At 36.4% G+C, this 27701-nt stretch overlaps 3 protein-coding genes across 3 annotated transcripts; all 3 read left to right on the forward strand.

Moving 5' to 3' along the window:
• The first annotated feature begins 8258 nt into the window (after positions 1–8258).
• On the forward strand, positions 8259–8858 carry LOC128984502 (uncharacterized). The gene has a single exon (XM_054403831.1). The coding sequence runs from the start codon at positions 8259–8261 to the stop codon at positions 8856–8858; it is 600 nt and encodes a 199-aa protein (XP_054259806.1).
• A 34-nt stretch (positions 8859–8892) lies between these two features.
• Positions 8893–9204, forward strand: LOC128984503 (uncharacterized). Its single transcript, XM_054403832.1, has one exon. It carries the CDS (start codon positions 8893–8895, stop codon positions 9202–9204), a length of 312 nt encoding a protein of 103 aa, XP_054259807.1.
• A 13339-nt stretch (positions 9205–22543) lies between these two features.
• Positions 22544–26557, forward strand: LOC128984504 (uncharacterized). Its single transcript, XM_054403833.1, has one exon. The coding sequence runs from the start codon at positions 22544–22546 to the stop codon at positions 26555–26557; it is 4014 nt and encodes a 1337-aa protein (XP_054259808.1).
• Positions 26558–27701: the final 1144 nt, after the last annotated feature.

Below are 27701 nucleotides of genomic sequence, written 5' to 3' on the forward strand. Positions count from 1 at the left end.
TACACCATATCACTTAACTAACCAACCGACACCTATCAATACCGAACAGACCATCCTTGTGGACAACCAAACTCCCTTCCTTGGTTGTTCAAATATTCCTTACCAAAAATAAAAAAAAATAGTAATTAAAGGAAACAGTATTGAATTAGAAAAATAAATAGCTTTTGGCCTTATATTTAAAGTGATCTTGTTATAGATTCAGTGTAACCCATTATTCAGATTAGGCTCCTTGACTAAATATCCTTTAAGACCACATAAAGTACTAAAGAAGATTTTTTCCACCAATTTAAAATTTAATTTGCTCTGTGGTCTATTTTGTTTGATTGGCTATTTCCTATTTCGTATTAGAGTCGTGTGATGACACATAAAACTGAAACCTGATTGAGTGGTTGGTTTACCTTCCACATATTTACATCTGAGTGACTCTAATACGCCAGTGGCCTAAATGTATACTGTAGCCTTGTTGACACCTCTCTAGCGTATTTTAATCAGGTGAATCCTACTTAAAGAGTTGGACTCTGGAAGTATATTTCCCCGCTCGACTAGCTATCCTTGGCAAATTATCTTTTGTAACGTATTCTAAAGGAAACTACCCCTCCCCTACCCTTGACACGTTACAAACGAAAACAATATTTGCAAGTGAGCTTGGGTATGGTTTCTCAGGTGAGCAAGGAGACCTTCTTCTTGAACGGGTGGGGCTTCTCACAGAAGAAGTCCAGTTGACTAGCCGCTGTGCTGCCAGCCTTAAGTAGACGGAAAATTCCACTGTTGTAGGAATAGTAGGCTGGTAGAAAGCGTCTGCTGAAGATAGCCTTGGAGCGTGTGCCTCTATAATGTCGATACCGCTCAGGATGTTGGGACAATCGACGAAACAGTTATACGGTTTTGATCGGGTTGAAAATGTAAGGGGAGGAAATGTAACTCCACATTCATCTCGAATCCAACCCATTATTGAAGAAGCGACACATTACCAACCCACTTTTGAGTTTGTAAATATACTCGCAGTGAGAGCTACTGAGCTGCACCTTTTTTTAGGCAAGGTTGATAAATTACTTCTGGCTTTAGCAGAATATTTAACGAATGAAGTGTAGAGATGTTGTTCTAGGTCCCGTTTATGTGATGGTACTCTTGAGTGGTGTATGTATGTACGTATCTATCTATATATGTATACGTCCGTGAACACGATAACTTAAGTAATTTTTGTCTTATTTTGATGAAATTTGGTTTAAAGGTGTAAGGTGGGATAAACTTGAATGAGTTCGAGAACCAGCATGATCGGACCATGGTAACGGGGTTTTACGGAAGGTTTTATGGGATAAAAATGGTTTTTCTCATTTTTGACCCTCGAAACACAAAATTGGCCTATGAGGCTGAAATAACTTATCATCTGGCAAAAAATATTATAGGCTATAATAGCTTAAATTATAAACTTTACTCTTCTTGATAGTCCAATCTAGGAATGCTGAAAAGAGGGGTGTAGAGGACATGGAGGGGTGGTTTTTCTTTTGCGGGAATGTGTTCAGGGTAGTTAAAAAATAAAAATGCTAAAATTCCCCGCCCCCTAGCCCTGCTACTTCAGCAGTGGGAGGGGGGAAGCCCTCTTTTTTAGTTTTTACTTCTATACTGAAAACCGTGCATCGTACGGGGAAATGTAGATTTTAAATATAAAGGTGTTAAAATTCTCTAAAAAAAGGTTATATTCATTTCTTCTGTATATCCAAGATATTCTCAAAATAATATAGAAATTCTTTTATAGATTGATTTTTCACGAGTTTTTTGTCAAAAGAGTTCATATAATCCATTAGCCTGTTATTGTTTTACAATAATCAGGATATACCACAGGTTAGGTTATCTGAAAAGATTAGGTGATTTGGTTGACGGCGTTGACTCATGGTTCATTAATGAACTTTGTTTATGGTTGATGTGGTAAGCTCATAACTTTCATTTCTGTTTTCAGTGGTTTCAACGACTGGTCTGTCCGTTACATTGGAAGGCAAAAACTCTTCAGGTTTAAATACGCTCTCATTTAGGGGGTGAATCCCGGTAACGGAAAAGCTACTGATAATATTTCTTGCAGTAAATGCTCGTAAATAAGCAGAAGCAAGAATTCTTGGATACAACGTAAATTGTCATGGGTTTTCCAGGATTTGATAACATCCACTGAGAGGCAGCAACGTCGCAAAACTTGTTATCGGGTCCAAACAATGTTCTATCAAGTGGTTGTAGTTTGTGTGATGTGTGGGGAGGAAATGTAAGCATGACAGTTCCAAAGGACCTTGTTTCATTTATCGCTTCAATCGATATATGGAGGACGTGATTATCAATAATCATGAGAACAGGATCTTCTTCTGTTGGTTTTACAAACTTGATAAAATGGTCCAAGTATTGAACATAAATGTCATCTGTGGACCCTGTTATACAGTATATGCTCCTCCAACTGATCCTCGAGGAGCACCATTGATCATGTGTTGTTTATAGTTCACAGTAGTTATGGTAGGAGATGTTTTTATGGATAATTGAAATGAAATTGAAAATTTTCATTTAAATGTGAGTTTGATGGTATTTGTGATTGGTGGGGTACATGTGATTGTGCATTGAGAGGTGGGGGTTATTGAAAGAGAAAGAGAGAATGATATAGAGAGAGTGATATTTGTAAAAAGTGCTTTGCAACTAAAGAATATGTAAAGAAACACATAATATTAGTGCACATTTAAGACACACTTTTCACATGTGAACATTGCAAAAAAACCTTTGCAACTAAAGCTACCTTAAAGCGACACATAACAACTCATTCAGGAAATAAAACTAAGGCAATACCAATGCTATAGTTGATGATTATTACAGTATCGATTTTCCTCTGTTATAATTTAAAGCAGTACTATAGCTTACTGGTGTTGCTTACAAAACTCTCTACTGTTTTGTTTTGTTCTTTATAAGGTGTATTGCTATACAATACAGTGTTTGGTCAGGTTTTAGGTGGGTTAGAGTACGCTGTGATTTTAAATTTACAGTCTATAAGATTAGGCAGTGTTGTTAATGCCACGAAGGTAATGGTCATTGGTACTAATTTTTTGTAGCACCAGGAATTGACTACATTTCATTCTAAGAGTCTTTATTACATTGTTGTATTAACTTAAATAAAGTATACCATTCCATGAGTATAGTGAGCTTAGGTAAAGCACAGAAAAATTTCACTGGGTAAAAATATTTTTAGTTACGGGTTTTTAATCTTTGAAAATGAACACAAATAAAGAGTACAATTCCACAGGTTAGGTTATCTGAAAAGATTAGGTGATTTGGTTGACGGCGTTGACTCATGGTTCATTAATGAACTTTGTTTATGGTTGATGTGGTAAGCTCATAACTTTCATTTCTGTTTTCAGTGGTTTCAACGACTGGTCTGTCCGTTACATTGGAAGGCAAAAACTCTTCAGGTTTAAATACGCTCTCATTTAGGGGGTGAATCCCGGTAACGGAAAAGCTACTGATAATATTTCTTGCAGTAAATGCTCGTAAATAAGCAGAAGCAAGAATTCTTGGATACAACGTAAATTGTCATGGGTTTTCCAGGATTTGATAACATCCACTGAGAGGCAGCAACGTCGCAAAACTTGTTATCGGGTCCAAACAATGTTCTATCAAGTGGTTGTAGTTTGTGTGATGTGTGGGGAGGAAATGTAAGCATGACAGTTCCAAAGGACCTTGTTTCATTTATCGCTTCAATCGATATATGGAGGACGTGATTATCAATAATCATGAGAACAGGATCTTCTTCTGTTGGTTTTACAAACTTGATAAAATGGTCCAAGTATTGAACATAAATGTCATCTGTGGACCCTGTTATACAGTATATGCTCCTCCAACTGATCCTCGAGGAGCACCATTGATCATGTGTTGTTTATAGTTCACAGTAGTTATGGTAGGAGATGTTTTTATGGATAATTGAAATGAAATTGAAAATTTTCATTTAAATGTGAGTTTGATGGTATTTGTGATTGGTGGGGTACATGTGATTGTGCATTGAGAGGTGGGGGTTATTGAAAGAGAAAGAGAGAATGATATAGAGAGAGTGATATTTGTAAAAAGTGCTTTGCAACTAAAGAATATGTAAAGAAACACATAATATTAGTGCACATTTAAGACACACTTTTCACATGTGAACATTGCAAAAAAACCTTTGCAACTAAAGCTACCTTAAAGCGACACATAACAACTCATTCAGGAAATAAAACTAAGGCAATACCAATGCTATAGTTGATGATTATTACAGTATCGATTTTCCTCTGTTATAATTTAAAGCAGTACTATAGCTTACTGGTGTTGCTTACAAAACTCTCTACTGTTTTGTTTTGTTCTTTATAAGGTGTATTGCTATACAATACAGTGTTTGGTCAGGTTTTAGGTGGGTTAGAGTACGCTGTGATTTTAAATTTACAGTCTATAAGATTAGGCAGTGTTGTTAATGCCACGAAGGTAATGGTCATTGGTACTAATTTTTTGTAGCACCAGGAATTGACTACATTTCATTCTAAGAGTCTTTATTACATTGTTGTATTAACTTAAATAAAGTATACCATTCCATGAGTATAGTGAGCTTAGGTAAAGCACAGAAAAATTTCACTGGGTAAAAATATTTTTAGTTACGGGTTTTTAATCTTTGAAAATGAACACAAATAAAGAGTACAATTATTATGCACATATGGTAATGTAAATCGTTTCTAGTTGTTTTTTATAAGTATGTAATTTTTATTCTAATTTTTTATGTACCATACAGAATGCATTATGTAAATTTTCAGGAATATTTTTTAATTTAAATTTAAAACATTTTTCAATGTACTTCCTTTGGATAAATATTAATCATTTGAAATAAAGGTAGGATTCAAATCTTTTTTCAATATGAAGTTTTCTTTAGACTCACAGGCAGGCCTGTTTCTTTTCTGGAGGAAGTATTTATCAACATCATCTCTTATTAAAATGTTAATGCACGCGTATATGAAGACATTTAATTTGTTTACTATAATTATAGTTTAGGGTCCAAGTATTTTAGAAATGAAGTTTTAATTTTTGAAAAGTCTAGCATTCCTTCGGTGAACCATCATGTGCAACATAACGAACTACAAACGTTAGTTGATCCACATTTGCCACATCTGGCGTGGAGTCGACAATAATTGAAAAATACTTTGTCATTTGGATTTCTGTTATGATTTTAGCTTTTACGTGGTCTGCTATAATTGTAACAAATTCATTTACCGTTGTAGAGGATAAGTACGATGGCACTCCCCTGCCTTTGTTTCCGAATCGGGCAACACGATCAGCCATAAAAGTGTCGAATTCGCACAACAGTTCAATACACCCCAAAAAGTTCCCATTTTTGTTTGAACCTATAACTTCGTTTTCGCCATGAAAAGGAAGTCCTCGAGAAGATACAAATTTAACGACTTCTATTATTCTGAGCAACCCATTTTCCCAATATTGCATTTCTTCTTGATACTGCAACATCAGGTGTTTATCAACTCTGTTTGAAATATTACTTTGGGCTAAATATTTGCAAAGACATTCTCTGTGTTCAATGCTGTTGTCGTGGTCATGCACAATGTGAGAGTTTTTCCAGTCATTAAAACCAACACTTCCCAAGGCGGTAGTTCCGCCATTAAGTTTACAAGGAGCACAGTTAACACGACCAGTTGTTTTTGAGTAAACTAGGTAACACCTTTTAACTACTTCTCCATTGACAAGTTTTTTGTAAAATATATTCTTACTTAAAAACCGTTTTTGGTCTGAATATTGCCTAGCAGATTTTGAAAAGTCTACATCGTCATTCTGAGTGATCCCATGTATTGCAATATGTTCACGAAGGTCTTCATTTATTTTCCACAAAGCCGGATCTTCAAAATGTTTTTCAATTTCCTCATTATTGTTATCAATATCAATTACCTTGATATGTTGAGGAGAGTTCTCTTGTAGATGGTCCTCAAACGATTGGAAAAGTGCACCAGGTTCCGAAGTGGACAAGAAGGAAGATGTGGACGCCAACACAGGTGCCACAGCAGGGGGGAAGGCGCCGTCAGTGCCGGTACTGATTCATACTGACTCACTGATACTGACACTTATTAACTGATTCACAGTCGCTTTGTAATGTCGTTTTTGGTTTATTAAAAAACGTATACAGTTTGGGAACTTTGCTCATGATTGTTTCTTCTCGCTCATCAATTTTTTATGATTTATAAATCTATTAGTTTATTTTTTTCTAATTCTCCTAGAGGCCTGATAATAGTTACACTTCTTCTAAATTAAGATATTAATGAAAATTGGATTTAAAATAATTTTAAACTTTACTAAAAACTTAAAAAATGGCAAATATATTTAGAAACACTTTATACTGTTAATCATAATACCATTTTTTTATAATTCAAAACTAAAAATATGTATTTCGTCTTTTGTTCTATCCCTCTACACTTTGTCAAATATGTCAAGTATAAACCACACCCATATTCTCCTACCACGACTCTATCCAAAGTGGTGGAATGGATACGTATAAACCACACTCCTATCCTAACCAGTACAGTGCAGTGTTCAGACTAGTACATTGGTAAGTACCCTTTTCATTTTTATCTTACTCATGTTCAAATCTTTATTATTAAAAAAAGAAAAGATAAAATGAAAAAAAAGATACATTAGATCTTTCAAGACTAAGACCAAGTTAATTCATAGAATTATTAAAGCACTTGTTAACAATATTGAAAATAAAAGTAAACATTTGATTGTTCTTATAAAAATTAAAACAAGTTCTAATCCAAATATAGCTAGAGTGTTCAATATTTTAAATACAAAACATAATCTTCTACCACAATTATATTGTAAATTTAAATCAGTTCTTCGACTTTTAAGAAATTCAAATATTAAACTAAAATATCTAAGGGGAATTACACTGAAATTCAAATTTTTCACTTGTATTCACAAATCTTAAGAATCTATAATGGATAACACCTTATTTGAAAAATTACCAATTGAAATTTTCCATATCATATTTCAAATGCTTCCATTTAGGAAAGTAAATTGATCAAAAATTCATATTTTGGTGGTGTTATCTAAAATACAACAAAATGAATGAATGAATGAATCCTTTTTATTTCATTACAGTACATCATTTACAATGGTACAAACAACAATTACTGAAATGTAATCACCAAATGGGCTAATCTCTGTGGTTGGGGATAGAGTCCATTATCCGCACAATAAAACAATAAATTTAGGCTACTTTTAAAAAGGGAAAAACAACATTATGCCCAGACAAAATTTCAGCAATTTCACAACTGCATATTTACAATTTGAACAAATTGAATCTCCTGAATATTTATGTTAATTTAGAGGAAAGCAGCTATTCTTAGGGTTACTTTTTCAATCTGATATTGCAAAAAATATTGCTGCAACCTACCATTTTAAAACTGAGCAAATCTTCAAACTTTTTAAGGTTAATTCTGGGTTTTTAGTAAGATACATAATACTTACTGAAAAAGAAATATTGTAGAGATCACTAACATATATTATCCTAAACTGAGAAATTTTATCCAGGTAAAATTTTAACCAAAGAATTAATAAATGTTTCAAACGAATTTTTTAGTTCTACTATCTATATACCTATACCTATTTTATAAACCCGTAGCATTGGAACAATATAACATAAAAAAGTTCTCATATGATTCCGTAGGGTACTGCGAGTATTTAAGGTCTTTTAGGCCTTAGATTTACTTAATGTTAACAAACTCAAGACTTGCATATCCATTTTGGAATACAACATGTGTTGGATATTTAAGTACAATATGTAAGGTTTAAAAGGTTTTTATTTGCACATTGCAGGGTATTTTATTTTATATTTCTGTAACCAAACAAACTTCGTAGAAGAGAACTACCAGAAACTAACAAACGAACAGCGAGACGTCTATCACACTGTTCTTTCTGGAGTACATAGCTCAATAGGCCCTAAGATACTTTTCCTTGACGCTCCTGGAGGAACAGGGAAAACATTCCTTACCAACATAATTCTGGCACAAGTAAGAAGTGAACAAAAAATAGCCCTTGCTGTAGCCTCATCAGGGATTGCAGCTACACTACTACCAGGTGGGAGGACTGCTCATTCAATGTTTAAAATCCCTCTTCATGTCGATCACACTGAATTTCCAGTTTGCTCTGTTTCAAGGAACTCCCCAATGGCTCGAGTACTTCAAGATTGTTCAATAATTGTATGGGACGAATGCACCATGGCCCACAAAGCTGCCATTGAAGCATTGGACCGTACATTGAAAGACATTAGAAACAGCCCAACTACCATGGGGGGAGTAACTGTGATGTTTTCTGGCGACTTCAGACAAACTCTGCCTGTTGTGGTGCGGGGAACGAGGGCTGATGATATCAATGCATCTCTGAAGCGATCCACATTGTGGCCAACCGTTGAACGCCTCTCACTGACATTGAATATGAGAGCTGTTTCTATTGACCAACAACGAGATGAGGAATTCTCAGAAATTCTAATAAAGCTTGGAGACGGAACTTTAGATAATATAAATGGTATAATAACGATCCCCCCTTCACTTGGTGTTGTTGTCAGCTCACAAGATGAACTGATAACCAATGTCTTTCCAGGTGTTCATGACTTACTTAAGATGGAGAGTGCATGGCTCTGTGATCGTACGATTCTCTCTCCCAAAAACGACCAAGCAAAACAGATAAACATGAAGGTGATGGCTCTCTTCCACAGCGAAGAACGCACGTATACATCTGTGAACACCGTCCTGAGAGAAGACGATGCTGTAAACTACCCGGCAGTTTCTCGACTCAGTTTCAGCACCCGGCTTGCCTGACCATGAACTCACTCTGAAGGTTGGAGCTCCAGTGATGCTGCTGAGAAACTTACATCCACCTAAACTGTGTAATGGAACGCGTCTCCGTATCCGCAGTCTTCATCGAAACATCATTGAAGCAGAGATTCTCACGGGTTGTGGGGCTGGGGAATTGGTATTCATCCCAAGAATTCCACTAATTCCTAGCAACTACCCGTTTGAGTTCAAGCGGATACAGTTCCCTGTCACAGTTTGTTTCGCCATGTCCATTAATAAGTCGCAAGGCCAGACGTTGTCCACAGCCGGGGTGGAACTGAGCGGATCAGCATGCTTCTCTCACGGACAATTGTACGTTAGGGTGGAATGAAGTTATATGGCAATTTTTTTTTTCATCAGAAAACTTTCTAATATCACTTAAAAGTTGCACCTTAATGTAACAAATAACACAACAAAATTTCATTGTTTTGTGTTTATGTCTTGAGGTGCCGCAAAAGCCTTGAAAATTTGAATTTTTTAAAAATATTCTGGTATTTTCATAAAACTCAAGAATTATTTTTTGTCACCAATTTCATGTCACTATATTTTTAAGTTGAAGACAAATTAGTTATTATAAATCAAAAATTATTAAAAGTAAGCTTAGTAGGTACTATACTTGTAAAATTAATTTCCAAAAAAGTCAAATAAAAGAGAATTTAAAGCGAATTTCCAAATAAAACTTTTCAGTTATAACACATCTATTATGTTGGTATATTGCCTTATTATTATTTCTATCTATGTACAATATTTTTATCACTAATAGCTTTTATGTATACTAAAATTAAAAACCATGATCTAAGAAGAGTAATTAAAACATAAATATACAAAAATATAGGTTCAGTTGTTCTTTCGGAAAGAAAATTGAGGTAGGGCGTCGGATTCTCAAGAGAATAGAACAATATGTTGTTTAAAATCTAGTATATTCTATGTAAAGATACATAAAAGTAACTTCATGTCAGTGATAGTCCTTATGTTTTTTGAAAATTAAACAAAATGTTTTTTGTCTCAAATTTTGGCATTATCCTGTGTGATTCAATCCTGGCTTTGACAAATCCATTTCTTGCTTCATCACCACACACACTAAGTGCAGACTCCGTTACAAGCTTTATTACTCTTTCAACTGCTTGAGTGTGGCAGGGAAAACGAGGAAAATCTACTGATTGATTTTGGAAACCATCTTTTCTTGAATTGTCAATGAATTCTTTCAATGCTTCATCTGTTATGTGTTTTGTCATCGGTGGCTCTGTTATGGTTATATCTACCCAATTAATCAAATCAATAAAATCTTCTGCCTGGAAATTGATGTTTGGGATTACAAACTTCCTTACTGCATTTCTGTTTTCAGATCTTGCCTTTAAAAGCCTCCGAAGACCTAGCTCTCTCACGTGCTTTCGTTCATCACTTAACATGCAGATCAGCAGGTTTTCAGGATGAGCGTAATAGCCATTTCTTTGAATTACTGGATCAATTACTTTTATATGATCATCGTTAAGGTAGCGTGACAATTTAATCAGGTGCCATAAATGTTTTGAGCCATTTACACATGAAGGTTTCAGTTTTATATGAAACCAGACTGGGGCATAGACCTTCACAACATATTCGGTCAAGGATTTCAGATTGTCAGATGGATTCTCCGTTCCAACGTATAATCGTAGTATTCGACTTGCTAATGTTAGCCATCGTGAATGTGCTAACTTTCCATTGGCTTTAGAAGGTCTTGTGAACATTCACCACTAGAAATTGCGTGACACCAAATACTTTTGGTCTGTACTTAAATCTTGTTTGATTACAAGATCCGGGAGATTGTGCTGTATTGGAGAAAATCTAACAACTGGAAGATCATAACATTTTTCTAGCTGCTTTCCTATAACACCTTCAAATTCATTAGGGCCTGTTGTTTTCCCATCTAATGCACAAAACAAATGGCGCAAAGGCAATTCATTGCCATGGAACAAGCAAATCAGCCACTGCAGTGGCTTATTTAGAGATTTTTCCATCAAAGCAAGTACACCATTGTTTACTCCTGTGTTAGTGGCTGTTCCATCACATCCCATTGCAGTTAAGTTAGATATATTTAAACTACTGTTGCTATTAAAATACTCTGTGATGCTATCTTTAATAGCTTCGCCTGTTCCAGAAGAAGGTGTGACATGTCCTAGATAAGATGAACCAGGTTCTTCTACTAAAGCAATATGCTCTTCAACGATAGTTTTCTTATAAAATTTGTTTCCCTTCTTTTCTTGCATAATTGTTTTATCTTTTTTTCCATCAAAAAATAATCCCTTGTTTTCTTTAACTTGGTTAAAACTACTCACAGTTACTTTTTTTCGGTTCTTGGCCCTTGCTCTTCGAATTTTCATTCTATCAATTACTTTACTTTTATCGGCGTTTGTAATCATCCCAACATCTTTTAAAACTGCACTGGCAATAGCAGCAGCAACTCTGTCTGATACTCCTGTTCTGTCACAGATTGACGCAACTGTTGGTAATTCCACACGCATTTGCTCGCTTATAGGTGAAACCCGAGAGGAAGTGGAGGGTAGGTCTTCTGTGTTATTAGTAGATGCTAAGTCGTCATCCCAACTTTGATCGGTATCAGAATCATTACTAATATTTACAGTTTCACTACTAATGCCTGCTGATTGTTCACAATGCTTCAACTCTTGCTGCATTGTTCTATGCTTTCGTTCTTCTCTTCGATTTAAAACATTTGAGATAGCTTTGTCTATGTTACTTATAGTCATTTTTCTTGTTGTTCTTTGGTCGGTTAAAAACTCTTGCTCTACTTTAGGTACTTTTTTTTCTTTAGGGCATTTACAATCTGAAAAAGCCTTGCATTTACATGCAGCGACATCAAAAAGGCGTTTACTTTCATTTAAAAATGAAGTCACAGTGGAATCGTAGCTCTCTGTACCCTTTCTACCCTTCGATCTTAATAGATTTCTATATTTATCATGATAAGATTTCCCCATTTGTATCATACGGGTTTTGAAACTACGGGTATTGACGCCTTACACCAAATATTTATGACTTTCTCCATAACAATATCTAGTATTTCACTCACCGTTGGTTCCTTTGACGTTACTTCTGGCTTTAGTTCATTTCTTATAAACAAGTAATACTTCATAATGTCACAATACGTTGGTAAACATAACTCACTCAACTGTTTAGAATGGCCAAATATCTGACATTCCAACTGAAGTCTAGTCTTGAATGGTTTTGACAAGGCCATTACACTCAAATCTCACTTGTAATAATACGAAAATCAAATCATTCAATACTTAAGAAGTAAAACTACAAGTCACATTTGAAATAATCGTTCAAAACACTACAGTGATACACTTTATCAACACAAGGTAACCACACTTGTTATCCAATCACTCGACCTGAGCTTACTGACACTGACAGCTAGAGTTTTTGGCAGCCAGACTTTCATGTTGAAACATGATTCCCCCTCCCCTTTCCCCACCACTCTAGTTTTTAGCCACAGTGTTCTAATGCCTATTACTCTTCTTACTTATTCCATGTGTGATATAGTTTTGCAAAGCTATAATATTGTTTTAAGATGTTGTACTCTTAGATATCTTATAATGCATTCCTCATTATTGTTTTGTAGGCCTATAGGTGGGATTTGATTTTTTTCTGCATGTAAATATGTTTAGTTTTTAGGGCAAAATAAGAGCAAAAACAGTTAGTTTTACTTATAAAGGCTTTCACATAAGTAGTAAAACTAAAAAAATTGACAAAAAATGCATATTTTTAGCAGCTTTGCGGCACCTCTAAATATATTTTTAATTTAACCAAATTTTTACAGTGTCTTTTTGAAGCCATTTGGCAACTTTTAATCACTATTACATTTCAAAATTTAAAAAAATGATTTTTCATTCCACCCTATTGTACGTGGCGTGTTCCAGAGTGAGATCGAGCAGAAGCCTATTTATTCATGCTCCGGGTGGCAAGACTGAAAACATAGTGTATAAGGAGGCACTAACATAAGTCTAAAATGTTATATTGTGTTTGTTTTTAATACGCCTTACTTATAATTACGTTCCTTTTTGATTTATACATTTTTGAAACTATTCTACATGTAAAAAGTTCAGATTATCAAACTAAAAATTTCCACAGTTACAATTTACGAAACACCAGGCATGTAGAACAACACAGATTGAAGTTATTGAAGTTATTCGAGAAAAAAACCAGTTTCATTGGCAAAAAATTTTTATTTAGCCTACCCAAAAATATTTTCAATGAACATGATTACAGTAGCTTTAAAAAACTACTGAAAAACTATTTGCAATCTAAATCATTATATTCAATAGAAGAGTTTTGGAATTTAAATGATTAGAAATATGTTATGTTATGATTTATGTTTGTAATCTATTATTTAGGATACTTGTATACCTAATTTTTTGCTTCTCTTTTCCTTTCTGTGACGCAGTTCATGTATTTGCTGTAAAATACTTGATGAATAAAGATGATTTGTATTGTATTGTATTGTCCTTATTGTTATAACTCTTTATTTTTGTTTTTACTTTAAATTAAATGCTTGAATTTATACTTGAGTTAATAAGAGTCCTGATTGTATTTTATTTTACTGTATATTGTATTCAACCCGTACGAAGAACGGGTACACAGCTAGTTAGAAATATAATTATTATGAAATAAAAAAAACATTTGTGTATAGTTTGTATTTATGATAGAATAAGACTCCTTTACAAGCCAATTTTTTGTATAAATTGGCTAGTAGAAGTAGACTATACTTCTTCATCACCTGTAACAAAATGAGAAATATAAATATTGTGAATTGGAAAAAATATACTTAAAGTATATAGTTTATATTTATGGTAAAATAAGACCACCTACTGTGCTGTTTGTTATTTTTATAATTGTTATTATACGTTGCATATTTGTTGTTTGTTTTGAATATATTGTTGTTTTAAACTTGTTGATTTACTTGCTAATAAAGTATCTGTGTTTAACTGGGGTGTGAGTTTTACCTTTCACTTTATGGTGTCAGGTTAAATAAGCTTTTGTGGAGAAAGAGTAACACAGGGACTTAAGAATGACTGAAGCAGTGAGAAGTACAGTTAGTATAGTTCAATACCAACTTGTTATACCTAAACCTTTAAATTTCAGGGAACCTTCTGAATGATATACTTCTATACTCTCTAGGAGATGAAGGAGAAGATCTTCTAATATCTTTTGGATTAAAAGATGAAGAATTACAGAGTAATGAAGGGTAGATTTGAGTCCTGTTGGGGTGGGATTTTCATTCTTAAAATGTTCATTTAGAAAAGGAAACCATAGGGGCCTAACTTCTATGCTGCTTTGACTGATAGAATCTTTATTAATTATTCTACCCTATCCTGTTTCCATTTCTAGGACAAATTCATTGTTTGAAAATGACCAAAGCTTGTTGTTGGGGAAAATGATAGAAATAGCTTTATTTCCTTTTGAAAGAATCCTATTTTCACCTAACACTTCAACATTTATTTTATGAAAATTTTTATAGAATCGTTTGTGTGTCGTAATAAAAACATTATTTGTAAAGGCTCTAGATTGTTGGAAAATTTTTCTGGAAAATGTTTTTTTACATTTATAACAAGCTTTTTTCTTTGTAAAGAAACAATTTTAAAATCAGTTCTTTTTAAATACTCTACAATATATTTTTTTTATAAGTATCATGTATCTTACTAAAAACCCAGAATTAACCTTAAAAAGTTTGAAGATATGCTCAGTTTTGAAATGGTAGGTTGCAGCTATGTTGTTTGCAATATCAGATTGAAAAAGTAACCCTAAGAGTAGCTGATTTCCTCTAAATGAACATAAATATTCAGGAGATTCAATTTGTTCAAATTGTAAATATGTAGTTGTGAAATTGCTGAAATTTAGTCTGGGCATATTGTTGTTGTATTTTAGATAACACCACCAAAAATATGAATCTTTGATCAATTTTACTTTCCTAAATGGAAGCATTTGAAATATAATATAGAAAATTTCAATTGGTAATTTTTTAAATAAGATGTTATCCATTATAGGTTCTTAAGATTTGTGAATACAAGTGAAAAATTTGAATTTCAGTGTAATTCTCCTGAGATCTTGTAGTTTAATATTTGAATTTCTTAAAAGTCGAAGAACTGATTTAAATTTACAATATAATTGTGGTAGAAGATTATGTTTTGTATTTAAAATATTAAACACTCTAGCTATATTTGGATTAGACTTTGTTTTAATTTTTATAAGAACAATCAAATGTTTACTTTTATTTTCAATATTGTTATCAAGTTCTTCAATAATTGTATTAATTAACTTGGTCTTAGTCTTGAAAGATCTAATGTATCTTTTTTTTCATTTTATCTTTTCTTTTTTTAATAATAAAGGTTTGAACATGAGTAAGATAAAAATGAAAAGGGTACTTACCAATGTACTAGTCTGATGGGTGTGGTTTATACTTGACATATTTGACAAAGTGTAGAGGGATAGAACAAAAGACGAAATACATATTTTTAGTTTTGAATTATAAACAAATTGGTATTATGATTAATAGTATTAAGTGTTTCTAAATATATTTGCCATTTTTTAAGTTTTTAGTAAAGTTTAAAATTATTTTAAATCCAATTTTCATTAATATCTTAATTTAGAAGTGTAACTATTATCAGGCCTCTAGGAGAATTAGAAAAAAATAAACTAAAAGATTTATAAATCATAAATTATTGATGAAATGGTTTAGTTTTACCTGAGTAAACATTTCATATTTAATATAATTCAATATTTGTGTATACATTTATTCATTTAAATCCTAACTCTTAAGGTAATATCAAAGAAGTCCCTAGGTTAAACAGTGCTAAAGATTAAGATGTTAAAGTTTATATTTATAAAAGCCTTATCTAAGGTACTACTTTAAAATAACAAACTTTTTTATATATATATAACATTTTATTTTTACCATGCACAAGTTATAGGTAATATCTATGAATTTAAAATGGTACAAGAATTAAATTTTTGTATGTATAGTTTTGAAGCTATTTAAAAAAAATTAAATTGTTGTAATAAATTGCCCTATCTCATGGTAATCTATTCAATGAAAATTATTTAAGAACTTATTGACTTTGAATTTAAGTTAAACATTTATGGACTATTTTAGATTTCCCTGACTTCTAGTAAGGATCAATAGGATAAAGGATTGGTCGATTTACATCGTAAAACCCAGTCTAAAACCCCTTCCTTGTTTGTGCTAAAATATTTTTTAAATCTTCATACAAATGCTTTTCTTTCTTCATTTTATGGTATGTAATAGTCATTATATCAATTGTATTTACCATCCATTAGATTTCAAATTATCTAAAACAAAAGAAAATAAATTTAATTCTACAAATTAAAAAAATTTTTGGATTGTAACAATCTATATTTTTATTTTGTTCAGATTTACATATTTATTTGTTTACTTTAAAACCCTTGAGTGGGCTTTCCTCCATACTTGTAGTTTTTGTTAATATAAATATGTATAGTGGATTCGGTAGTCGTATCTAGCTCTACACTTTACACACCTCATCCTGGGAATACCCCTAAGCTATTTTTACCCCTAAATTCCTCCTCATTGCAGAATAAAACTCAGCATGCGCCTGCTCCTGTTTTACAGGACCTAAAAGTTTAAAAATTAATTTACTTAACCCTTAAATACTATAAGTTGATTGCCTAGACCTAGCAGTTGGGCAAGTTATATTTATCTTCTATATATATAAAATCCAATGTATGTTTGTTTGTGTGTTTGTTTGTTTGTCCTTTATGGACTCCAAAACTGCTTGACAGATTGTAATGAAACTTTCAGGCATTATTAAGTATTATTTAAGGATGTTTTTTGGGAAGTTTGTTGCGGATCCATCAAAAGGGTTCTGCCCCAGTGGCTTTGGAGTTTCCCATGTTAACCTTATGATTTTTTTATATTTTAAAGAAATTAACAATTCTTAGCAGCTGTTTTAATTAAACAAGTTGGTTCTTTTTATGATGTTCAATAGCATTAAAAAGTTAATAGGTTTACCAACAGGGTGCAACATTATATTTTTTTTATTTATGACAACAGCTAGTTTCCAACAAAAATGTGAGTGAACGTACTGAATGAACTTTAACCTGGAGGTGAGTTAGTGTAACAAATGAGCTAATCTGAAGGCAAGTGAGCACAGCGAACGAGCTTCAACCTTAAGGTGTGTAAGCATAGTGAATGAACTTAAACCAAGATGTGATTTAGCCATGCGAATAAGCTCATCTTGAACATAAATGAGCATTGACATAAAACCACATTAGGACAGTACAACAATTACTAAGTACAGGGTGGCGCAGATGGATCGGGTGATTTTAAAATACTTGTCAAACTGTCAACTTTAAAGGTATTGGATTGAAATAAAGTGCAAAACGTGTAGTTACAATGGAAGTTTATTGACAAAAAAAATGTTAAGTTAGTTTTTAAAAATTACACCCATCAAATCCTTCCTTCTCGAGCGACGCATTCTTGGAGTTGGTCCTTATGTTCCGCATTGCTCGCTCAAGCACATCACCAGGAATTGATGTGATTTCGTTGTGAATTGCAGCCTTCAACTCCTGAAGCAAGGGTCTACATGAACAAACCCCGGACCATTCAGGAGATGAAGGCTGCAATTCACAACGAAATCACATCAATTCCTGGTGATGTGCATGAGCGAGCAATGCGGAACCTCAAGGACCGACTCCAAGAATGCGTCGCTCGAGAAGGAAGGCATTTGATGGGTGTAATTATTAAAAACTAACTTAACAAATTTTTTTCAATAAACTTCCATTGTAACTACACGTTTTGCACTTTATTTCAATCCAATAACTTTAAAACTAACAGTTTGACAAGTATTTTAAAACCACCCGATCCATCTGCGCCACCCTGTACTACAGGTGTTACTTTAAAACAAATAACAGTCATAATTTTTGATGACTTTAAAAAGAATTTACTCAATTATTATGGAAATACTCAAGATGTACATGATGGATTGATATAATCAACATTTCTTGTAAATATCTTATCATTTTTCAAAAGCTAATCTTGTTTTTTAGTGTTTTCTACAAATAGCCTTATTCATAGCTGCATTAGGTTGTCCATAATAACGATTAAAATTTAAAAAAAAAACATTATTTTTCTATTTTTTCTCCTTGATCATGTTCTATAATTTTCCTATGTTTCCATAGTTTGCAAATCGGCTCTTTTAAGGATTACTAAGAAATGCAGTACAGTGTTAGTTCTGTTGTCTTTTTAGTATATCAAATTATCAAGACTCTTTCACTTCAGGGTAGAAGGCCAAGCCAAAGTTATTGATAGACTAGAGGAGTTACTGTATCTCTTAGAACTGGGGCTGTGAAAGAGGTCCAGAGGTGGAGTGACCTGTAGTACTGAGATTTGGGTTCTAGATAGGACGAGATGGGGAAATAGAGAAATGGAGAATAGAAATGGAGAATGGAAATAGAGAATAGAGATGGGGTTCTTGGGGAAATAGAGATCTGACAGATGAGGGTAGTAGTCTAAAGCACGGGTCACACTAGGCTGGCATCAGCGGCGAATTGAAAAAAGCCGCTACTGTCAGCTTGATGTGACCACAAAATTCGCAGCTGGCACCGTCAGCAAGCGAGTATTTGTCAGCGGCTGGCGAAGTTGGACATGTTCAACTTTTGGTAGCGAGGCAGCGGCGAATAGAGGTCACGTGACCACTCGCTGACGCCAGCGAGCAGCGCAGTCTGACCACTTGTAGAAGCGTGCCAGCGGCGACCAAAGATAATTTCCAACTTGGTTTAACAACACAAAAGGACAAAAGCAACTGTTTAAATTTTTTAATTAGAGGTTTAACTAATTGTAGTAATGCCTGGAATGTATGTGGTGGTGACTGACATTCGTAAAACATTTTGGTATGTTTCTGATTCTTTTTTTTTGTGCGTTTAAAAACGTGGCATTTTTAAAAAGTGTTTTTATTTATAAATTATTTGTATCCATGGCCTGATCCACTAACGTCTCTTCTTGCGGTTAAGCATCTTATAATAAAATTATTTCTCTTTCATACATCCTCAATTCAATATTAAGTAGTGCTGGATGAGGACCCAAAAAAGGACGAAATGGCGACAAGAACTGAGCTTTAAACTAGGCGATTAAAGTAGTATTTGTAGCATAGAAATTACTGAGCTTAGGTGGTCAGGGAAGCAGGTTATTGATTTTTTATTCCAAAACTAAACGTACAGTACTTGTGGGACGTTTCTTTAAAGAAGTAAAAACGTCAAATAAGCACTATAAGCAGCTTACAGTGATTTGTTACAAAACCTCACACATCGTTAATATCAAGATCACCAGCGGCTAACAAGCAGCCTAGTGTGACCCGTGGAAAAGCTGCTGCTTCGTGGTGCTGGTGCCAGCCGCTGATCACCAGCGGCTGCCGAGCAGCCTAGTGTGAGCCGTGCTTAACTGTGGGGAGTATTCAGCCCTTGAATGGGTGGCAGCTGAGTAATGGGCAGGGGAGAGATTTTGGGCACTTAGAGATGTAGGTGGGTGATGGAGTTGCTTCTGCATGGCTTTCTGATTAATATAGAGATCTGACAGATGAGGGTAGTAGTCTAACTGTGGGTTGTATTCAGCCCTTGAATGGGTGGCAGCTGAGTAATGGGCAGGGGAGAGACTTCGGACGCCTGATGTAGAGATCTGGCAGATGAGGGTAGTCTGACCGTGGGAAGTATTCGGATCTTGAATGGGTGGCAGCTGAGTGATAGGTGGGGGAGAGACTTCGGACGCTTGGTGTAGAGATCTGGCAGATGAGGGTAGTCTGACCGTGGGAAGTATTCGGATCTTGAATGGGTGGCAGCTGAGTGATAGGTGGGGGAGAGACTTCGGACCCTTGATGTAGAGATCTGGCAGATGAGGGTAGTCTGACCGTGGGAAGTATTCGGCCCTTGAATGGGTGGCAGCTGAGTAATGGGCAGGGGAGAGACTTCGGACGCCTGATGTAGAGATCTGGCAGATGAGGGTAGTCTGACCGTGGGAAGTATTCGGATCTTGAATGGGTGGCAGCTGAGTGATAGGTGGGGGAGAGACTTCGGACGCTTGGTGTAGAGATCTGGCAGATGAGGGTAGTCTGACCGTGGGAAGTATTCGGATCTTGAATGGGTGGCAGCTGAGTGATAGGTGGGGGAGAGACTTCGGACCCTTGATGTAGAGATCTGGCAGATGAGGGTAGTCTGACCGTGGGAAGTATTCGGCCCTTGAATGGGTGGCAGCTGAGTGATAGGTGGGGGAGAGACTTCGGACGCTTGATGTAGAGATCTGGCAGATGAGGGTAGTCTGACCGTGGGAAGTATTCGGATCTTGAATGGGTGGCAGCTGAGTGATAGGTGGGGGAGAGACTTCGGACGCTTGGTGTAGAGATCTGGCAGATGAGGGTAGTCTGACCGTGGGAAGTATTCGGATCTTGAATGGGTGGCAGCTGAGTGATAGGTGGGGGAGAGACTTCGGACGCTTGGTGTAGAGATCTGGCAGATGAGGGTAGTCTGACCGTGGGAAGTATTCGGCCCTTGAATGGGTGGCAGCTGAGTGATAGGTGGGGGAGAGACTTCGGACGCTTGATGTAGAGATCTGGCAGATGAGGGTAGTCTGACCGTGGGAAGTATTCGGCCCTTGAATGGGTGGCAGCTGAGTGATAGGTGGGGGAGAGACTTCGGACGCCTGATGTAGAGATCTGGCAGATGAGGGTAGTCTGACCGTGGGAAGTATTCGGATCTTGAATGGGTGGCAGCTGAGTGATAGGTGGGGGAGAGACTTCGGACGCTTGATGTAGAGATCTGGCAGATGAGGGTAGTCTGACCGTGGGAAGTATTCGGATCTTGAATGGGTGGCAGCTGAGTGATAGGTGGGGGAGAGACTTCGGACGCTTGGTGTAGAGATCTGGCAGATGAGGGAGTAGTAGTGATTTTGGGAATTCATGGACAGAGGAGGGAGGAGTGTAGACCACGTGGGTTGAGGTAGGTCGGGAAGGGAGGTGTGTCTATGACGTCACATGTAAACAGAGGATGATCTTACAGACAGGGACTGATCCTCTGATTTGGATGACTTTTTTGTGTAGATATAAAGAACGTTAAATCAGTTCTCATTTGGTATACTTGTCGTATAATAGGATCTCACGGCTGAGATCGAAAACGACAACAGCTTTTGAATCTCATTTTATATAGGACCACCAATAGGTTCTCAACTGCACAAAAATGGCGCCGATTGCATCATTCGGTGCTCATGTTTTCACTAGAGGATTTGTATAAAGATGCAGTATTTCGATCTCAATGTATAGTGACACGCCATTTGAAACTCACAGAGGAGGGAGGAGTGTAGACCACGTGGGTTGAGGTAGGTCGGGAAGGGAGGTGTGTCCATGACGTCAACAGAGGATGACTTTACAGACAGAGACTGATCCTCTGATTTGGATGAGCTTACAGGCAGAGACTGATCCTCTGATTTAGACAGCATTGGAGTTGGACCTGTTGTCTGTCTAGTTCTATTGTCTGCCGCTCAGCTCACTGCATGCAAGGTGCAAATAGCAATATTTTCTGCTACTGTAGTTATGTAGTTATGGATTTGTGACCATGTGGAGTGAGGTAGGTCGGCGACTCAGTACGTGGTGTGGTTCTGAGTACTAAGGTGACGTCACATGTAAACAGAGGATCAGAGACCACGTGGGTTGAGGTAGGTCGGGGAGGGAGGTGTGTCCATGACGTCATATGTAAACAGAGGATGATCTTACAGACAGAGACTGGTCCTCTGATTTGGATGCACCTTACAGGCAGAGACTGATCCACTAAATTCGGGTTCGACTCTAACCAATCATTTTTGGTTGGAGGTATATGGGTTCAATTCTAACCCAACAGGTTTTGTAAAAAAAATTATTTTATTTTATATTATATTATGTATATATATATGCTATAGTGTATAATAAATGTGAAACAAATGATAATTCACGTATCTAATGTTAAAAACAGCTGAAAGAAGGTTTAAGCGGAATTTTACCATAGAGTATAAAAAATGGCCTTTGTAAAGGCCACCAAATATATTATGTCAAACTTGTATCTAATTCATGCTAAATGAGTTACTATGGGTTGGGTTGTTTTTTGTATAGTGTTGTATTGTAGTGGGAGTACTGTGAGTCCCTGATCTTAGAGGTTCACGGGTTCGATCCTTACTAATCACTAAATGTGTTATTTTTGGTGATATGTTGTTGCTTTTTGGTATGGTATAGTTAATTGTTTGTATATGAGTTTCTGAGGTTCATGGGTTCAATCCCTACCAATCATCAAATGTGTTATTTCTGGTTATATGTTGATTTTTACGTGTCTTCTGAGTTGAGTCATTCTGTGTTTAGTGACGTCACTTGTCTTGTGATCATGTGATCATGGAATCTTCTAGAAACATTACCATAAAAGGAAATGCATTATGGTCACGTGATCATCTTGGAACGTTCAAGAACATTACCATATATGGTCATGTGTTTCGATGATTGTGCAACAGCCCGGTCTTGCGTCAGTCTTCTCTGAGAGGTGGTTGTGAGAGGTGCTATTTTTCGAGTCTTTGAAATTGTGTAGTGCGTGAAAAGTAAGTTTTCAACTATTTATAAGTGTGACGAGGATTTGCGGTGATGGCTAGTGTCAGTGCTACGAAGCGATCGTTTCCTAGTGACAACGAGAGTGATGACGACAACCTTCCTACACCACCGAAGCGTCGTTGGCTCCAATGTTATAAAGACGATATTGAGGAACAACAAGGTGCTAGGGAAGAACACCGCTTGGATGTTGCCTCGGTCTCTGACGGAGAACATCATGTGTCACCGGTTGTTCAAAGTCCTACCAAGCGGCCGTTTCCTACTGACAACGACAGCGATAACGAGACCCGTCCTACACCACCGAAGCGTCGTCGACCCCAACATAGTGAGTTCGATATTTCGGAACAACTACAAGGTGCTACTGAGATGATGGACATTCGAGAGCAGGAAGAAGATGTTTCGGATGTCGTGCAGGTTCTACCTGTCAGGAGAGCCGATACAAAAACATTAAAATTCTGTGATGTATGTCACCTCAGTATTACTAGGAAAAACTGGGCCCGTCATACTGGGAGTAGAGCTCACCAAGCGGCGTGGATACAAAAACAGCAACTAAACCGGCCATCCGTCATAGTTCAGCCATCCATCATAGTTCGGCCATCCATCATAGTGCAAGTCCCACGTAAGCCTCTGCTGCCACCTAAACTTGAAATCATCCAATCTAAAACGGCGTTCAGAGGTCGAATGAAGACGTTCGAGATCAATAATGTCAAAGTAATAAATGGTTACAAAAGTGTTGAAACTTTTATCGAAGATTCCAAAAAACTTATAATTGAAAAGGTTCGTGATGAGGGAACTTCATTGAAAATCCAACTTATCCTTAAGGCAAAGTTTGCTAAAGGGATTACGGAAAAAGATGAATCTGATTTCGAATTCAAAACGAAAAACATCATCATTTACGAAGATTCTAATCTATCAGATTTGTTAAATGAGGCAAAACAAAAACTATTGACTGAGATGGAAAGTTTTAATCACAAAGGCTCCAATTGGAACATGAAAACGATTGAATGTCTTCTTTTACATATCAACCGACTTAAGCCTTTGAAAGGGTCTAGTTACATAGCCCTGCCAGAAAAAATTCGCTTGAAACGTGCTGTTGTAAACATAAAAAATAATGACCAGCGTTGCTTCATGTGGTGTTGTCTAGCAGCACTCCACCCTCCAGATGTACACCCGGAGCGGATCGAAAGCTACACTGCTTATGTTGATGGATTTCTCGAGTTATTTGATGGGATAGATTTTCCAGTCAAACTGACTGATGTAAAAAAATTTGAAAAGCGTGCAGGATTATCGATCAATGTTTATGGTCTTGAAGAAAATAGTGATGTTTTTCCCTTGTGTGTGACAGATGAAGAAAAGCCCGTGCATGTAGACCTGTTGTTGGTTAAAGATGGAACGAACTCACACTACTGTCTAATCAAAAACCTATCTCGTTTAGTTCGCAGTCAAGCTACAAAACATCATGGAAAAAGCTATATATGCAGACGTTGTCTTCAGCACTTTCATAATGAAGACAATTTGAAGACACATATGGAAGACTGCTCTAGACATGATGCCGTAAAAATAAAGCTCCCTACCGCTGGAAAAAATGACAAAATAAGATTTACAGAACACAATAAATCAATGAAAGTTCCTTATGTCATTTATGCCGATCTGGAGAGCATGCTCCTCCCGATTTCTACTTGTGAACCATCGGGAGTTGATGAAAACGGTGCTAAGAGATCGTACACATACAGCTATCAGAAACACGAAGCTATAAGTTTCTGTTACTATATCTCTGACAGTGAAAAGCCTCCAACGACATATTTCGGGGAAGATGCTGGACGAAAGTTTGTCGAGGCGTTGAAAAAGGAAGCCGTAGAGATAAAACAAATCTATGAAAAGATCATTCCAATGAAACCATTGGAGGAAGAAGAGATACGTAGACATAAAGAAGCGGTAACCTGTCACATCTGCCAGGAACCTCTTAATGAAACCGACAAAGTGAGGGATCACGACCACCTCACCGGTTTGTATCGAGGCCCTGCCCATTCCAAATGTAACTTATTGTTTACTAAGCCCAAATTTATTCCTGTTTTCTTGCACAACCTTTCTGGCTATGACATACATCAGTTCATCAAAGAAATAGGACGACAAGGTGAGAAACTCAAAGTGATTCCGCAAAATGATGAGCGATATATATCATTCACCGTTCAAGTTAGGGGAGGGTTGGAACTAAGATTCTTGGACTCTTTTAAGTTTTTAAGTGCAAGTTTAGACCAATTGATTAACAATTTAACTACAGATCAGTTGGAGCATACAAAGAGATTTGTCAGATCATCACAGATAGAGTTGGTAACAAGAAAAGGGGTTTATCCCTATGACTTCATGGATAACATAACAAAATATGATATGACAACTCTGCCGGAACTTCATGATTTCAAAAACAAATTAAATAAGTGTGATGTATCAGAATCAGATTATGAGCATGCTCAAAAGGTTTGGAATGAGTTCAACATCAAAGATATGAGAGAGTACACATTGTTTTACAACAAGATTGACGTCCTCCAGTTGGCAGACGTTATGGAAAACTTCAGAGACGTTTGCCTTCAAACATATAGTCTCGATCCAGCATGGTACTTCACATCTCCCGGATTAGCCTGGTCGGCGATGCTGAAACTCACTGATGTAGAGCTCCAGTTACTAACCGACCCCGATATGATTCTAATGGTTGAAAAAGGAATTCGTGGAGGTGTTTCGCAGTGTTGCTTGAGACAAGCTCGAGCCAACAACAAGTACATGAGTCAAGGCTTCGATGAGAACAAAGAACCTAGCTACCTGGTGTACTTAGATGCGAATAACCTATATGCTTGGGCTATGTCGCAGGCGATGCCATTCGGTGACTTTAGATGGCGAAAAGATACTAAAATAAATGTTTTAGACATCAGTGATGACGCAGCCACCGGCTACATTCTTGAAGTTGACCTCGAGTATCCTGAAGAAATTCATGACCACCATGCAGACTTTCCACTCGCACCTCACCACATGATTCCACCTGGGTCAAAAATACCCAAACTAGTCACCACTTTGTACGACCGATCTAGATACGTTGTACACTACAGAAATTTAAAACAGTATCTAAACCTCGGAATGAAACTAAAAAATATACATCGGGTTCTTGAGTTTTCTCAAAAACCGTGGATGAAACCATACATCGATTTAAACACTAACATGAGGACCAAGGCAAAGAATAAATTCGAAATTGACTTCTACAAGCTTATGAATAACGCGGTATTTGGGAAAACTATGGAAAACCTTCGGAATAGAGTGGATGTTCGTCTGGTAACCGACGAACGACAGGCGGATAAATTCATTGCCAAACCGACATTCAAGAGTCGGAAAATATTTACGGACCATCTTGCAGCTGTGCACATGACCAAAACATCACTTCTTTTCAACAAACCGATTTACGTGGGGGCGGCTATTCTAGATGTGTCGAAAACCCTTATATACCGTTTCCACTATCAAGTGATGAAGAGCAGATATGGTGATCGAGTCATACTCACCTATACTGATACCGACTCACTGATTTACATCATATATACAGAAGACTGGTACATGGACATGAAAGAAATTATTGACGAGTTCGACACGAGTGCATATCAAAGTGCCAACCCTTTTGGTATGCCTCGAGTAAACAAAAAAGTTCTCGGAAAAATGAAAGATGAGCTGGAAGGTCTGATCATGGTTGAATACGTTGGACTGAAGTCAAAAATGTATGCTACTGACGTAGAGGAAGGTTTGAATTGTATAAAAACATCTAAAAAGGCTAAAGGAATCAAGAAATCAGTGGTGGAAAATGAAATCACAATAGATGACTATCGCAGATGTTTGAAGACTCTCGAAGATGTGTACAGACAAATCAACAGCATCCGAAGCCACCTGCACGATGTTTATAGTACGACACAATTCAAGAAATCACTTTCGCCAAAGGACGACAAACGGTGTGTTCTTCGAGACGGATTAAGGACGCTACCCTGGGGCCATAGAAGAATTCCTACTGAATGTACATAAAAATGTAAAAAAAACTATTCCTGTAAAATATATTTTTTTCGTGTTTTACACTGTTGTTATTTATTGCCCTGGTGTGCACAAGGTTTTTGTAGCTCTTTCTCATAAAAAGATCCAATTATTTCTTCACCACTTTTATCTTTGATTCTATAGGTTATTGGAAAGGTGTGTTGCACTTTGGATATGGTAAATATCTCTCTAGTCCAATTGCGACTGTATTTATCGGCAAACGTATCTTTTTTTGCCACAATCCTCACTCTGTCTCCTAGTTGAAATTTTATTTTTCTAGGTGTGTGAGGAATATTGGAGAACCTCTCAAGCAAACTAGGTACGTCCGCATTAGTAACCTCTGCAGGTTTCATACGAATCGTACGATGGACACTGTTGTTGTACTGATGTAACAGGTCTTGAACTATGTCCAACCACCGAAAACAATTTCGAGTCTCAAATATGACTTTCATTTTTTCATTCAACGTACGATTGAACCTCTCAATGATTGCACTCTTTTCCTCATTTTCAGTATGATACATATTTATGTTGTACGATTGCAAAACTGACTTAAAATCACGGTTAAGAAATTCTTTGCCCTTATCGGTGTGTAACAGACTGGGAGCGGTGTGACCGTTGACGTCAATTGCCCGCTTCAATATGAGCATAAACGATTCGGCTACTTCTGCACCCCGTTTGGTCATCAACGGCTCTGACCAGGCGAATTTTGAAAAGGTATCAATCACATTTAACATATAACTATAGCCATCATTCTTACCGGCATACTTTCTCATGACAACCAGATCTGCGGCCCACAGATCGTCTATACCTAGGGTAACAATACGTCGTCGAGGAAAGTGCTTGATCACTGGTCTATGTACTTCCTTGGCGGCCATACTGGGTTCTGGAACTTTGACGAAGGCGCCTTTACGCTGACCGCAAATATTGCATGTCGTATTTAAACGCCATTTGTTGTTAACGGTTTTGACATACTCCCCACTGTCTTGAGACGTGGTTTTCCTTTTGCATTTCATACAGTAGATTTCCATTGGCTCTTATATAAGTGGGAAACACTTAAAAATGAGTGAACTGCACAGGCACAGAATTCACTTGTCCGACGGTCAGAAGCGTAAGCTACGCATCGCATTTAAGAAGCGTA

This window comes from Macrosteles quadrilineatus, unplaced genomic scaffold (genome assembly GCF_028750875.1).
Source record: "Macrosteles quadrilineatus isolate MER2022 unplaced genomic scaffold, UCM_ALF_1.0 Scaffold_2__2_contigs__length_208266976, whole genome shotgun sequence".
Lineage (NCBI taxonomy): Eukaryota > Metazoa > Arthropoda > Insecta > Hemiptera > Cicadellidae > Macrosteles > Macrosteles quadrilineatus.